Source organism: Stegostoma tigrinum, chromosome 4 (genome assembly GCF_030684315.1).
Source record: "Stegostoma tigrinum isolate sSteTig4 chromosome 4, sSteTig4.hap1, whole genome shotgun sequence".
In the NCBI taxonomy this organism is placed as follows: Eukaryota; Metazoa; Chordata; class Chondrichthyes; order Orectolobiformes; family Stegostomatidae; genus Stegostoma; species Stegostoma tigrinum.
In genome coordinates this window covers 94,089,616-94,103,282 of record NC_081357.1, presented here as the reverse complement: position 1 = coordinate 94,103,282, position 13,667 = coordinate 94,089,616, and the positions used below count along the sequence as shown (strand labels likewise).

Here is a 13,667-nt window from a genome sequence, read left to right as displayed (position 1 = left end):
TCCTTTAGAATAGATCTCTCTGGCTTTTCGATTCTAAACAAGTGGCTGAAAAATGACATTTTCATTTCCTGATATCTCTTTGTAGGAGTTTAATTTTGTCTCTTGCAAATTCAGGCACTTCTTTGATGATCTTATCTGTACATGAAATTTTTAGCTCACTTCTTAGCATCCATATTTCAGAGGTCTCTGTATTTTCCGTATGTCTTTGCTCATTGTCTAGATTTCTGAGGCATTCAGGAAAGTGGATGGAGTGTACAGTCAATTCTGCTATAATGCGATAATTGCATTCCTACACAATAAATATGTTATAGGAGCCTATAGGAAAAGCAGGGTTAAGGACAGGGCCACCAAAAAATATGACTCAAAATCATTCAAAAGCCTAACACAAAGGATAACACCGTTTGAATAAATGTTTAGTTCATATGTAATAATGAAATGAAATGAAATTTAACACCTTACCTTGGAAAAATGTCAAGATGACTTGATGGGAGAGGAGGTTTTGAGATTGCTGTGTTGTTAATGCAGGCATTGAGGATCATTATCATCATCATCAACATCATCATCACCTTCAGGTGCAGTTTTAGTTGCATGTTTAGGGCAAAAAGTAGTAAATCCAGCAGTGGGATGGCTGTGGTACATTGTCTTCTGACTGTTTCTTGGGTTTTGGCTTAAAAATGACATTCAGATTTTTCTGCTTTGCCCTTTTTCTTCTTTCATGAAGAAGCTGTTCATAGGGTGCCAAATAAGATCCTATTCAATGAAAGAAGGTATTGGCACCCAGCAGCACACTCATATGATTCTTTGCCACCCTAAAGCCTGGAGCGTGTGCTTCATTCGTAGAAATGTAAGTTCCTGATGGCATTCACTCCAGTATAAACCTGACTCATCCATATTGAAAATTTGACCTATGTTGTAGCCTCCTTTGTCAATTAATTCTTTTACTACTGGAGGAAATACCATCGCATACTCCTTGTCTACTTCACCACATAACCTTGTTTTGAAAAGCATAGCAGTTCTTAAAACCAGCAAACCAGGCACTGCTCACAGTAAAGGCAGACAAACTTGCAGAATTGTCAGCTTTTTTTTGTTAGATCTTCATAAATTGATTAGGCTTTCTCTTTTTTTTTGGTGAGAAAGGTGACCCCAGATCACTTTTTCGTTTGCCCTTCTATCCATAAACTGAGAAGCCGCTCCATCTCAAGTTCCTTTGTCTGTGACCTTACAGATTTGTTTGCACTCTTGATTTATTATAGCAATGCGGCTTACTTTAGTCTTCTCTGCGTTGTCTCCTTTATTCCTGTTATGTGAACTATATCACATGTTCTCTCATTGTGCTCAAAACACTTCAGAATCATAGAATCCCTACAGTGTGGCAACAGGCCCTTTGGCCCAACAAATCCACATTGAACCTCAAAGCATCCCACCCAGACTCATCCCCCTATAACCCACCTAATCTACACCTCCCTGAACACTGTGGGCAATTTAGCATGGTCAGTCCATCTAACCTGCACATTTTGGACTGTGGGAGAAAACTGGAGTACCTGGAGGAAACCCATGCAGACATGGGGAAGAATGTGCAAACTCCACACAAACAGAGGCCTGAGGCTGGAATTGAATACAGGTCCCTGGTGCTGTGAGGCAGCAGTACTAACTACTGTGCCACCATGCAGTCCTTTAGATCATCTAGCTTCTCTTCCAATGTTATAGCCTTTCTTTTATGCGAACTACCCACAATTTTCTCAGCAGGACACTTATTGCTAACGTTCTTGTCACTTTGTCCTCACGTTTTTGTGGGTAATATAGCAGAATTTGCAAAAGAATCCCAGAAATCATGGAGTATTGTGCCTCTCACAGAAAGCACTTCATGACAAAGTCTGCAAAATGATCACATGAAGCCCGTGCAGAAAATCTTTTGGTGCTAACATTGAGGGTATTCAGGATAAAGTCCGCAAAACGATCATGAGGCCAGTGCGGAGACTGTTTCAGCACTGACATTGCACATGCTCAGGACAAAGCCTGCAAAATGACCATGTGATGTTGATGCATACTCCTCTGTGCACCAAAGAAATCATGTTATAGCCAACACAAGTTTGCTTTTTAGAAATAATGTTCCCTTATTCATCAGTCATGTGATAGCCAGAACACGCTTTATAGCAAAACCGACTGTACTATTTTTGAGTTTTCTTCCTTGCGACAAGCTTGAGTTGTCTTTGTTGTAAAAAAAGATGTTAAGCTTCATGAAATAATGTCTGGCCATCTGTTTTCTTCTTCTAACTCCTGCCTCACATCTTCTACTTTCATTTGTTGTAAGAAGTAAAGATGCTTGTGCTGGTGTGATGCCATCCACCTCAATTTCTATTCTAGCTTTTTCTGATGTAATCCTTCAAACTGGTATTGTTTTGTCTTTTTCTTTCATATTTGATGTATATTTTAAACTTTGAGATATTACTTGATCTACAATATTTTGTTGCACCTCTTTTGATTCTACACTTTGCTGCTGTGTTGTTAGCATATTTGCTACATTTTTGCCTGCATTTATACCCCAGGAGTGTATCTAATTCCTTCAATACTTACCTCTGTGAATACATTGAATTTTTGATCATTGTGAACAGCCTTGTCAGACAACTCTCCTCACTTTTTGAAATAGATCTAATTGTACCTCTCCCAGCTTAATGTTCACTATTTGTTCTCAAATATAGATTAGATTAGATTCCTTACAGTGTGGAAACAGGCCCTTCGGCCCAACAAATCCACACCACCCCTTGAAACATCCCACCCAGACCCGTCCTCCTATTACCCACACACCCCTGAACACTACGGGCAATTTTAGCATGGCCAATCCACCTAGCCTGCACATCTTTGGACTGTGGGAGCAAACCGGAGCACCCAGAGGAAACCCACACAGACACGGGGAGAATGTGCAAACTCCACACAGAGAGTCACCCAAGGCTGGAATCGAACCTGAGTCCCTGGCGCTGTGAGACTGCAGTGCTAACCACTGAGCCATAGGCTCTGGATAAATCTCACCTTTATGTCATTGTTGCATTTCAGCCACATGTCTACTATGTTCTGATTAACACTATCAGATAGGCAATGAAGTTAGCGAGTTTTGAGAAGATTTGTAGCTCAGTTTGAGGTTCTGGATGAGAGTTTGCTCGCTGAGCTGGAAGGTTAGTTTTCAGACGTTTCGTCACCATTATAGGTAACATCATCAGTGAGCCTCCGACGAAGCGCTGGTGTTATGTCCCGCTTTCTGTTTAACTAGTTAGGTTTCCTTGGGTTGGTTGACATCACCAACCCAAGGAAACCTAACCAGATAAATAGAAAGCGGGACATAACACCAGCGCTTCGTCGGAGGCTCACTGATGATGTTACCTATAATGGTGACGAAACGTCTGAAAACTAACCTTCCAGCTCAGCGAGCAAACTCTCATCCAGAAGGCAATGAAGTAGATGTAAATGTTCTTGTCTAATTTTAGATATTTATTGAAGATTGTTCGTTGATTAAGTACCATTCCTTATTCCTACTGAGATCTAAATCCAGACAGTGTCTCACCAATCTTTACTTCATATGTGTTATTTTTATATTTAGGCAAACTGTAGGTGTTCCAAGTGACTTGAGGCATTTGTTATTTGTTAAATTACCTAAGAAACCTAAAGCAATGCAGTGCAATCATTTTAGAACTATTCACGTAATGAGTCATCTCATTAAAGTGATCTTGAAAATAATGATGGGAAGCACGTTGAAGCAGAGATCCCATGAACAAGGAAAAGATTTCGCAAAGTTGTTGGTTAATCATAGCAATCCATCCACTTTAGAATTACCTCTTCCTTGGTTACTTAATGATGACTTTTTGAATTTGACTTTGCAGTATAGTACTGAGAAAATACTGCAAAAGAGATGCTAAACTGAGGCCCCGTTTGTTCCCTTTGGATGGAAAAGATCCACCTGGCATTATTTCAAGATGATCAAAAACTATCCCTGGTTTCCTAAACTGTGTTTCTTCCTGAATGAACATAATTAAAGTAGATTATCTGATGATTATCTTATTGTTTGTGGAAGTTTTCACCACATAACTTGACTGCTATGTTTCCTAAATAGCAATGAGATTGAACTTTAAAAGTACTTAATTGACTGTAAAGCACTTAAGGGTTTCCTGAGGATGTGAAAGGTGCTAAGTAAATGTTTTCATTTTTTTCCAGTATTCAGAGCAGATTAGAACTGAAGAAGAAATTGGCCTGTAAACCATTTAAATGGTACTTGGAAAATGTTTATCCTGAGCTAAGGTATGTTATGCATTAGTTCTGAATAACTGTTAGCCCTAGCACTGTAAACTGTTTGTCCGTGTTGTTTGCTATAGTTCTGTATCATAACGAGCTCTGAATAAGTTTCAAGCATTTAATCTGCACTGTTCACTGAAATTCTTTCTCCAAATACTTCCAAAAGTGAGCTAGAATCTCAGTTTATGGAACAGGTTTCCTGACTGAGGTTTTATGTAATGCAATACCTATATACTTTACAGAAACCTTCAAAGAGATCTTCAGGCAAACTTTTATCTTGTCCAAAGAAGTCCCTATTACTTCTTCCAACATCAGTGCCCACAATTTATTGGTGTTTATGTGAACGTGATTCGCCCACTATGTATAGTGCTTGTACATTGGGATAGCACTATGACAGACATAGAACATAGAAAAGTACAGCACAGTACAGGCCCTTCGGCCCATGATGTTGTGCCGTGGAATAATCCCAATCTAAAAATAAAATAACCTAACCCACATTCCCCTCAATTCACTGCTGTCCATGTGCATGTCCAGCAGTCGCTTAAATGTCACTAAGACCTTAACTGTATCATTGACATCTACTTGACAATGTAGAAAATTGCTCAAGTATACCTTATACGTAAAAAGCAGGGCAAACCCAACCCACCATTTATCATCGAATCTGTGTACTTTCGATCATCAGTAAAGTGATTGAAGGTGTTATCAAGACTGCTATAAAGCAAAACTTGCTGAGCAATAACCTGTTCAGTGATGCCCAGCTTGGATTCCACCAGGGCCACTCAGCTCCTGACCTTGTTACAGTCTTAGTTCGAGCATGGACAAAAATGCTAAATTCCAGAGGTGAGGTGAGAGTTACAGCCCTTGACATCAAGGGTGTATTTGACTGAGTGTTGTATCAAGGAGTAGCAAAACTGAAGTGAATGGGAATCAAGAGTAAAACTTCCCACTAGTTGGAGTCATGCCTGGCACATAGATCTCCAACAACCACAACTATGTTCCTGTTATCTCACCTCCAGGATAACTGCAGGAGTTTCTCAGGGTAGTGGCTAGGCCCAACCATCTTCAGCTGCTTCATCAATGACCTTCCCTTCACCATAAGGTCAGAAGTAGGGATGTTTGCAGATGATTGTACAATGTTTAGCATCATTCCCAACTCCTCAGAAACCGAAGCAGTCGTGTTCAAATGCAACAAGATCTGAATGATACTCCGGCTTGGGTTGGAAAGTGTCTAAAATAAGAATTCTAGACATACCAGGCAATGACTTCCAATAAGAGACAATCTAGCCGCAGCCCCTTGACATTCAGTAGCATTACTATCAATGAATTCCCCACTGTCAACATGCTGGACTTTGCCATCAACCAAAATCTCAACTGGACTTGCCAAATAAACACAGTGGCTGCAAGAGCAGGCCAGAGGCTAAGAATACTACAGCAAGTAACTCACCTCCTGACTTCCCAAAACCTGTCCACCATTTACAAGACACCAGTGCAGAGTGTGATGGAATACTCCCCACTTGCCTGGATGAGTGCAGCACCAACAACACTCAAGAAACTTTACACAGTCCTGGACAAAGTAGCCTACTTGATTGGCACCACATCCACAAATGTCCACTCCTTCCACCAACATTGCTCAGTAGCAGCAGTGTGTACTATCTACAAAGTGCACTGCAGAAATTCACTGAAGAAACTGATACAGCACTTTCCAAACCTACGACCACTTCTATCCAGGTGGAAAAGGGCGGCAGATCATAGAACCCCTGCAATGTGGAAACAGGCCCTTTGGTGCAACAAGTCCACACCAAACCTCAGAGAATCCCTCTATAACCCACGTAATCTGCACATCCCTGAACACTATGGGCAATTTAGCATGGCCAATCCACCTAGACCGCACATCTTTGGACTGAGGAAGGAAACCAGAGAACCTGGAGGAAACCCATGCAGACACGGGTGGAATCAAACCCGGGGCCCAGGTGCTGTGAGGATGCAGTGCTAACCAATGAACCACTGTACCGCCCCACATACAGGAATATCACCACTTGCAAGTTCCCCTCCAAGCCACTCATCATTCTGACTTGGAAATGTATTACCGTTCCTTCGTTGTCATGGGTCAAAATCCCGGAATTCCCTTCCTGACAATATTGTGGGTATACCTGCAGCAAATGGACTGCAGCAATTCATGAAGGCAGCTTACCACCACCTTCTCAGGGGAAACTCTGAATGGGCAATAAATGCCATCTGTATCCCACACCACCGAGCAGAGAACTCAAGCACACAGAATATAATTGAATTTGTTTGCCCCTGCATTCGATGGACTTTAATGTGATATGAGCCAATAGTATGCACAACTGCTTCTGCTCAAATAAACAGAATATTTAAGAAGCATCTTCAGAATTAAATAAATGAAAATGTTTACCCTTTGATGCAAGCATCTGCTAAATTGAAATAGGAGAGACTGGAATAATTCAGTACCTAACATTCACCTTCCTTTTTTGGTTCATTGCAGTACATTTGTATAAGTTTGAGGCACTTAATGTTGGAGTGTCACTTACAGAGGAGTTTTATTGATATATAAAATATATCAGTTTAACTGAAAGTACAGAGCAGTTCTGGAAAATTCATACCTGACTCAAAATGTTAACTCTGTTTTTGTTTCTGTCTCCACACATGCTGCTAGTCCTGCTTTGTTTTGCTACCGTTTTCTGTTTTTGCTTCAGATTGCCAGCATCTGCAATATTTTGCTTTTATCATGAAGAGGGCAACTTTAATTTTCAATTCCTTTCAAACCTTCTCAAGAGCTGTTGAAAATCGTTCTGTCTTATATACATTAAATTTCACCTACATCAAAGATACATGTCGTAGATAAGACTTTTATTCCCAAATAGCTTGAAGGCAATATATTGACACAAATAGTTGCAGTGGCGCAGTTCAAAGCTCCTTTCCTCAAACAGAACTTTGACTGAACTGTTCCTGGCTCCTTTTGAAGAGATGACTATCTTAATCATTATCTTTTTATACAGTGGTTAATATGTCCCTCTACCTAATTATTATTCATTCACTCAAAAGTGTACCATAATCACTTATGACAGACAGACTTCATTACTGTCCCTTTTTTCTTTGCTTAAGCACTTCTTAGATGCGATGCTCAAACACTAAAAGCAAAAGACAAGTCATGCTTTTATGATACTTTACATCCATCCAGTTTATCTTGAAAAGTCAGTTGCTCTAATACATAACAAGATGTAGAGCTGGATGAACCCTGCAGGCCAAGCAGCATCATAGGAGCAAGACATAAAGTTTGACCGGTAACCCTCAATCGCCAACATCAGTGTTCTACATATAAACGTGAGGATATGTAGCAAGAGTTATTGTGGCTGGCACTGGTATGATGGACCTTGAACTTTAATGTTTTCTGTTTGGTATGTAAAGCAAAGAAGAAAGAAGTCTAAGTTAAATCTGAGTGTATGTACTTCCTGCTGGCCAGTCACACTGCGCAGCGGAGACAAGCTTAACAATAAGTACCCACACCAGCCTGTGTAGAAAATGGTACAAAGAGAAATAACAGATTAAAAAAGCATATGCGGGGGGAGTGGAGGAACTAGCACGAGTTATATCATGAGAGAAGCAGATGGAAAATGCTTTAACATCCTATTATTCATGTGTGTATGTAAGACTATTTTTCTTGACCTGGGACAAAGACTCAGGAGGCAGGCAGGATTGAAGCAAGTGGAAAATGTTTATTCAAGCAGGAACCGGTTTATGCTGAGAGACGCCCAAATAATATTCCCCAAATCTGGCTTTGGAAGATAGCTCAATGTTGCACCCTCCGCTTTTACATTTTGTGTTACAGTAATCAAGTACAATGTAGTCATCATTATTCCCCTTAATTCAAACACCTAATCCTGTGGAACCTCTAATCAGTGATGGCCACTTCTATGGACAGCCCCAGGTTCCCATGATCTTATGGTATTAGCTAGACCTAGTAATCTCTAGGTCTTTGGATCTTGCTATGCATCCTATTCATTCACATGCCAAACGTTTAATGGCTATACTTCATCGGCTCTTTCTCAGATTTGTTTATCTGTAAGGACAGCTCAAACTCTATTTCTCATTGTATTTTGGTGCTATTTTTTAACCACATTCAGTTACTCCTTTTATTTTCCCACTATCTCAATTACATATTGTAAAAATAAAACGTCAGTTAGTTTTAACTAATTGCTATAAGGTTAACTTCTGTTATAAAGTTAATTATAAGTCTAATGTTATACAACTACTTCTACTGTCAGCATTTGTAATTTATGGGTTGTGATCCATCTATCTTGTTGCAGGCGTAAGAGAAGATATCTTCTATGGCTAGTTAATCTTTACATCTAAGCTCAATTTTTTTAAGGCTTGTATTCTGGTTATGTATTGAAACCAACTGTTGCGATTAGAGCATTTTTAGCTTGAAGCTATTTAATATTGCTGGTAGCTTCAAAGAGGTAACTATTTACTACGAAATAATTTTAGCAGTTATCCTTGCAGCTGCTTGAGGACTTAATCTAGCACCTGGGGCAATGAAGACAGTGGAAAATAAATGGCAGTAAAGAACATAATGAGCATGCTAGTCAAAGGGAATGTGGTAAAGGGTAGGTAAATAGAATGTTACAGTAGAACCAGAGGCTGCCTGATCTGAATTTTAGTGGCATTTTCTTTTTTTTTAAATTCCTAGGATCAGTATTTTTGACATGTACTTACCTTATGTATAATTGTGTCCATTGTTTAGTTTTAAAATTTCTGCAGTTCTTCTTATTATCACAATTTATATGTGTGTGCCTTCGTTTATATTTTATAAATGTAGCTATCATTTTTTTCTGTGCATTTTGGTGCCTGTTTTTCAAGGAATAAAATAGGAACTGAGTATTGTCTGAGTGATTGATGACCTTTTTTGGCAGATGAACCAGATACTATGTACAACACAAGCCAGGACCCTTTGTACATATGCTGTGTCATTGATTGCGTATACGTCAAGGCACGAAGAGAGCCCTAGTCAACCTGACGAGAACCTTTTGCACGAACACATGGTACATGCAAACACAAAAACACCCTTGCATGCATAGGTATACATTGGTGTATAAACAACCACTGTGTTCAGACAGGCTGATCTTGAGTGCAGTTGTATTAATTCCTACCCATGATAAAATCTTTGCAGTTTGTTCTTGCTGCAATTTAAGCCTCGGTAAGAAGGATATTCTTTGTCATTTTTGGAGGAGTCAGTAAAGAAAGGCCCATCTTCCTTCTCCTCCAGCAATTTTCAGAGAAAAGATTTCCTTTGGTGCCCTAATATTTGCCACTATAAAATTAATAAAAACAGATGCATTTGATCATCATTACCTTGTATTTGTAGGTACGTCTGTGTTAGTTGGCTGCCACGTTTTCTATATTGCAATAGTGACTGCACTTTTGAAGAAAAATACCTCATTGACTTCAGAATGCTTTGGGGTGTGAAAATGTTGTGATAAATGCTTCCTGAATTATAAGTTCTTCCTTTGCTTTCATGTACAGTTTGGTGTTTTGTTCTTATATATACAAGATATCCGTTCAGTTTGTTCATGCACTATAATAATATTTCTTCTTCTCTTTTGTAGAGTCCCTGATCACCAAGATATTGCTTTTGGAGCTCTACAACAAGGTTCCAATTGCCTAGACACACTGGGCCACTTTGCAGATGGTGTTGTTGGTGTCTATGAATGTCACAATGCAGGGGGTAACCAGGTGCGCCGTGTCTTCATTATTGCTATTTATCATTTAAGTTTCACAATGCAGTGTATTAGATTGCTTAATTCCTGTGGTAAAGAGGATTGTCTTTACACAGGACTGTCTTTCCAATTCATCTTAATCTGTGTTTATTGCCTCCCAGAGGACATTGAGTGACCATTTAGTTGGGTATACAAAATTACATGTAGCCCCAGATTAGGTGGGGAACACCGATTTTATTCCCTGAAGGATGTTAATTAAACCAGAGATAATGGGAACTGCAGATGCTGGAGAATCTGAGATAACAAAGTGTGGGGCTGCATGAACTCAGCAGGCCAAGCAGCATCTCAGGAGCACAAAAGCTGACGTTTCGGGCCTAGACCCTTCATCAGAGAGGGGGATGGGGAGAGGGAACTGAAATAAACAGGGAGCAAGGGGGAGGCGGACCGAAGATGGAGAGTAAAGAAGATAGGTGGAGAGAGTATAGGTGGGGAGGTAGGGAGGGGATAGGTCAGTCCAGGGAAGACGGACAGGTCAAGGAGGTGGGATGAGGTTAGTAGGTAGATGGGGGTGCGGCTTGGGGTGGGAGGAAGGGATGGGTGAGAGGAAGAACCGGTTAGGGAGGCAGAGTCAGGTTGGACTGGTTTTGGGATGCAGTGGGTTGTGGGGGAAGAGCTGGGCTGGTTGTGTGGTGCAGTGGGGGGAGGGGACGAACTGGGCTGGTTTAGGGATGCAGTAGGGGAAGGGGAGATTTTGAAACTGTTGAAGTCCACATTGATACCATATGGCTGCAGGGTTCCCAGGCGGAATATGAGTTGCCACCCAGGCGGGTGGCATCATTGTGGCAGTGCAGGAGGCCCATGATGGACATGTCATCTAGAGAATGGGAGGGGGAGTGGAAATGGTTTGCGACTGGGAGGTGCAGTTGTTTGTTGCGAACTGAGCGGAGGTGTTCTGCAAAGCGGTCCCCAAGCCTCCGCTTGGTTTCCCCAATGTAGAGGAAGCCGCACCGGGTACAGTGGATGCAGTATACCACATTGGCAGAAGTGCAGGTGAACCTCTGCTTAATGTGGAATGTCACCTTGGGGCCTGGGATAGGGGTGAGGGAGGAGGTGTGGGGACAAGTGTAGCATTTCCTGCGGTTGAAGGGGAAGGTGCCGGGTGTGGTGGGGTTGGAGGGCAGTGTGGAGCGAACAAGGGAGTCACGGAGAGAGTGGTCTCTCCGGAAAGCAGACAGGGATGGGGATGGAAAAATGTCTTGGGTGGTGGGGTCGGATTGTAAATGGCGGAAGTGTCGGAGGATGATGCGTTGTATCCGGAGGTTGGTAGGGTGGTGTGTGAGAACGAGGGGGATCCTCTTAGGGCGGTTGTGGCGGGGGCGGGGTGTGAGGGATGTGTTGCGGGAAATACGGGAGGCGCGGTCAAGGGCGTTCTCGATCACTGTGGGGGGAAAGTGCGGTCCTTAAAGAACTTGGACATCTGGGATGTGCGGGAGTGGAATGTCTTATCGTGGGAGCAGATGCGGCGGAGGCGGAGGAATTGGGAATAGGGGATGGAATTTTTGCAGGAGGGTGGGTGGGAGGAGGTGTATTCTAGGTAGCTGTGGGAGTCGGTGGGCTTGAAATGGACATCAGTTACAAGCTGGTTGCCTGAGATGGAGACTGAGAGGTCCAGGAAGGTGAGGGATGTGCTGGAGATGGCCCAGGTGAACTGAAGGTTGGGGTGGAAGGTGTTGGTGAAGTGGATGAACTGTTCGAGCTCCTCTGGGGAGCAAGAGGCGGCGCCGATACAGTCATCAATGTACCGGAGGAAGAGGTGGGGTTTGGGGCCTGTGTAGGTGCGGAAGAGGGACTGTTCCACGTAACCTACAAAGAGGCAGGCATAGCTGGGGCCCACGCGGGTGCCCATGGCCACCCCCTTAGTCTGTAGCAAGTGGGAGGAGTCAAAAGAGAAGTTGTTGAGTGTGAGGACGAGTTCAGCTAGGCGGATGAGAGTGTCGGTGGAGGGGGACTGGTCGGGCCTACGGGACAGGAAGAAGCGGAGTGCCTTGAGGCCATCTCCATGCGGAATGCAGGTGTACAGGGACTGGACGTCCATGGTGAATATGAGGTGTTGGGGGCCAGGGAATTGGAAGTCCTGGAGGAGGTGGAGGGCGTGGGTGGTGTCACGGACGTAGGTGGGGAGTTCCTGGACCAAAGGGGAGAAAATGGAGTCCAGATAGGTGGAGATGGAGACTTCACCAGTTTCAAAATCTCCCCTTCCCCTCCTGCATCCCTAAACCAGCCCAGTTCGTCCCCTCCCCCCACTGCACCACACAACCAGCCCAGCTCTTCCCCCCCCCACCCACTGCATCCCAAAACCAGTCCAACCTGTCTCTGCCTCCCTAACCGGTTCTTCCTCTCACCCATCCCTTCCTCCCACCCCAAGCCGCACCCCCATCTACCTACTAACCTCATCCCACCTCCTTGACCTGTCCGTCTTCCCTGGACTGACCTATCCCCTCCCTACCTCCCCACCTATACTCTCTCCACCTATCTCCTTTTCTCTCCATCTGCGGTCCGCCTCTCCCTCTCTCCCTATTTATTCCAGAACCCTCACCCCATCCCCCTCTCTGATGAAGGGTCTAGGCCCGAAACGTCAGCTTTTGTGCTCCTGAGATGCTGCTTGGCCTGCTGTGTTCATCCAGCCTCACATTTTATTATCTTGTTAATTAAACCAGTTGGGTTTTCATATTGTGACATCTTTCCCTGTCACTTCTTTGTGGTGCCTGCTCACAAAATATTAGATTCAATTAATTCAATTTCCTAACTTGCTATGGTGAGCTTTTGATTTACCATACTTTTAGGTTGCAGATCTACTGTTGTGCAGGGGAGAAGAATATTCAGAGAAAGAAATACAATGTCAGTCTTGCAATGAAATATGTTCAGTCCTCACCCTGTTTTCTTTCTGGACTTTTTTTTGTCAGGAATGGGCATTAACAAAAGGCAAGTCAGTGAAACATATGGATTTGTGCCTTACTGTGGTAGACCGGGTGGCTGGTTCGGTCATAAAGTTGCAAGGTTGCAGAGACAATGACAGCAGACAGGTAGGTAAACAGTGTTATAATTACCTGCTGTTACATCAGTGCTTGTTATTTAATGCTCAAACTTTTAATCTTAGCACTATGAAAATTAGGAACTGTTTTACTGTTTTGAAACATTTATAGATTTGATACAGAGCAATGCAAGCAGTCCCATTCTGAGAAGCTTACTTGTAAAGAGTTCCCTGAAAATTGTTAGTTCAGGCAGCTCATCCCTCACAAGTAAATAGTTTTCACTGAGTGAAACTATACTGGTTGTAGCAATCAATATCTAATTTTTACTTTGTTTCAAAAATATCCCTCTATTCCTCAAATGTTTGCTTATATTAATGAAAGAGATACCTATTGTCTCTACAATGCTCTTGTGATCTGTATAGAATTCAAGAGAAACCTTGTTAGCCAGAAAGTGGTGAAAATGTGGAACTTGTTAACACAAGTAACTGAGATGTTAAGCACAGATTCAAGGGAAAGCCAAATAGACAAGGAGTAACAAACACATTAATTTTATGTGGTTTGATGAACACACGAGTGAGAGGAGACTTCTGTGGAGCATAAACACTACTGTGTGTGGTCA

At 42.5% G+C, this 13,667-nt stretch overlaps 1 protein-coding gene across 2 annotated transcripts in view; it reads left to right on the top strand.

Moving 5' to 3' along the window:
* Positions 1-13,667, top strand: part of galnt2 (UDP-N-acetyl-alpha-D-galactosamine:polypeptide N-acetylgalactosaminyltransferase 2) — a 121,635-nt gene that overhangs the window by 105,630 nt on the left and 2,338 nt on the right. For both annotated transcript variants that reach the window (XM_048530529.2, XM_048530528.2), the window contains 3 exons: positions 4,204-4,287; positions 9,906-10,032; positions 12,980-13,099. In XM_048530529.2, coding sequence (XP_048386486.1) covers positions 4,204-4,287; positions 9,906-10,032; positions 12,980-13,099 — 331 coding nt within the window. The remainder of the gene's footprint in view (positions 1-4,203; positions 4,288-9,905; positions 10,033-12,979; positions 13,100-13,667) is intronic.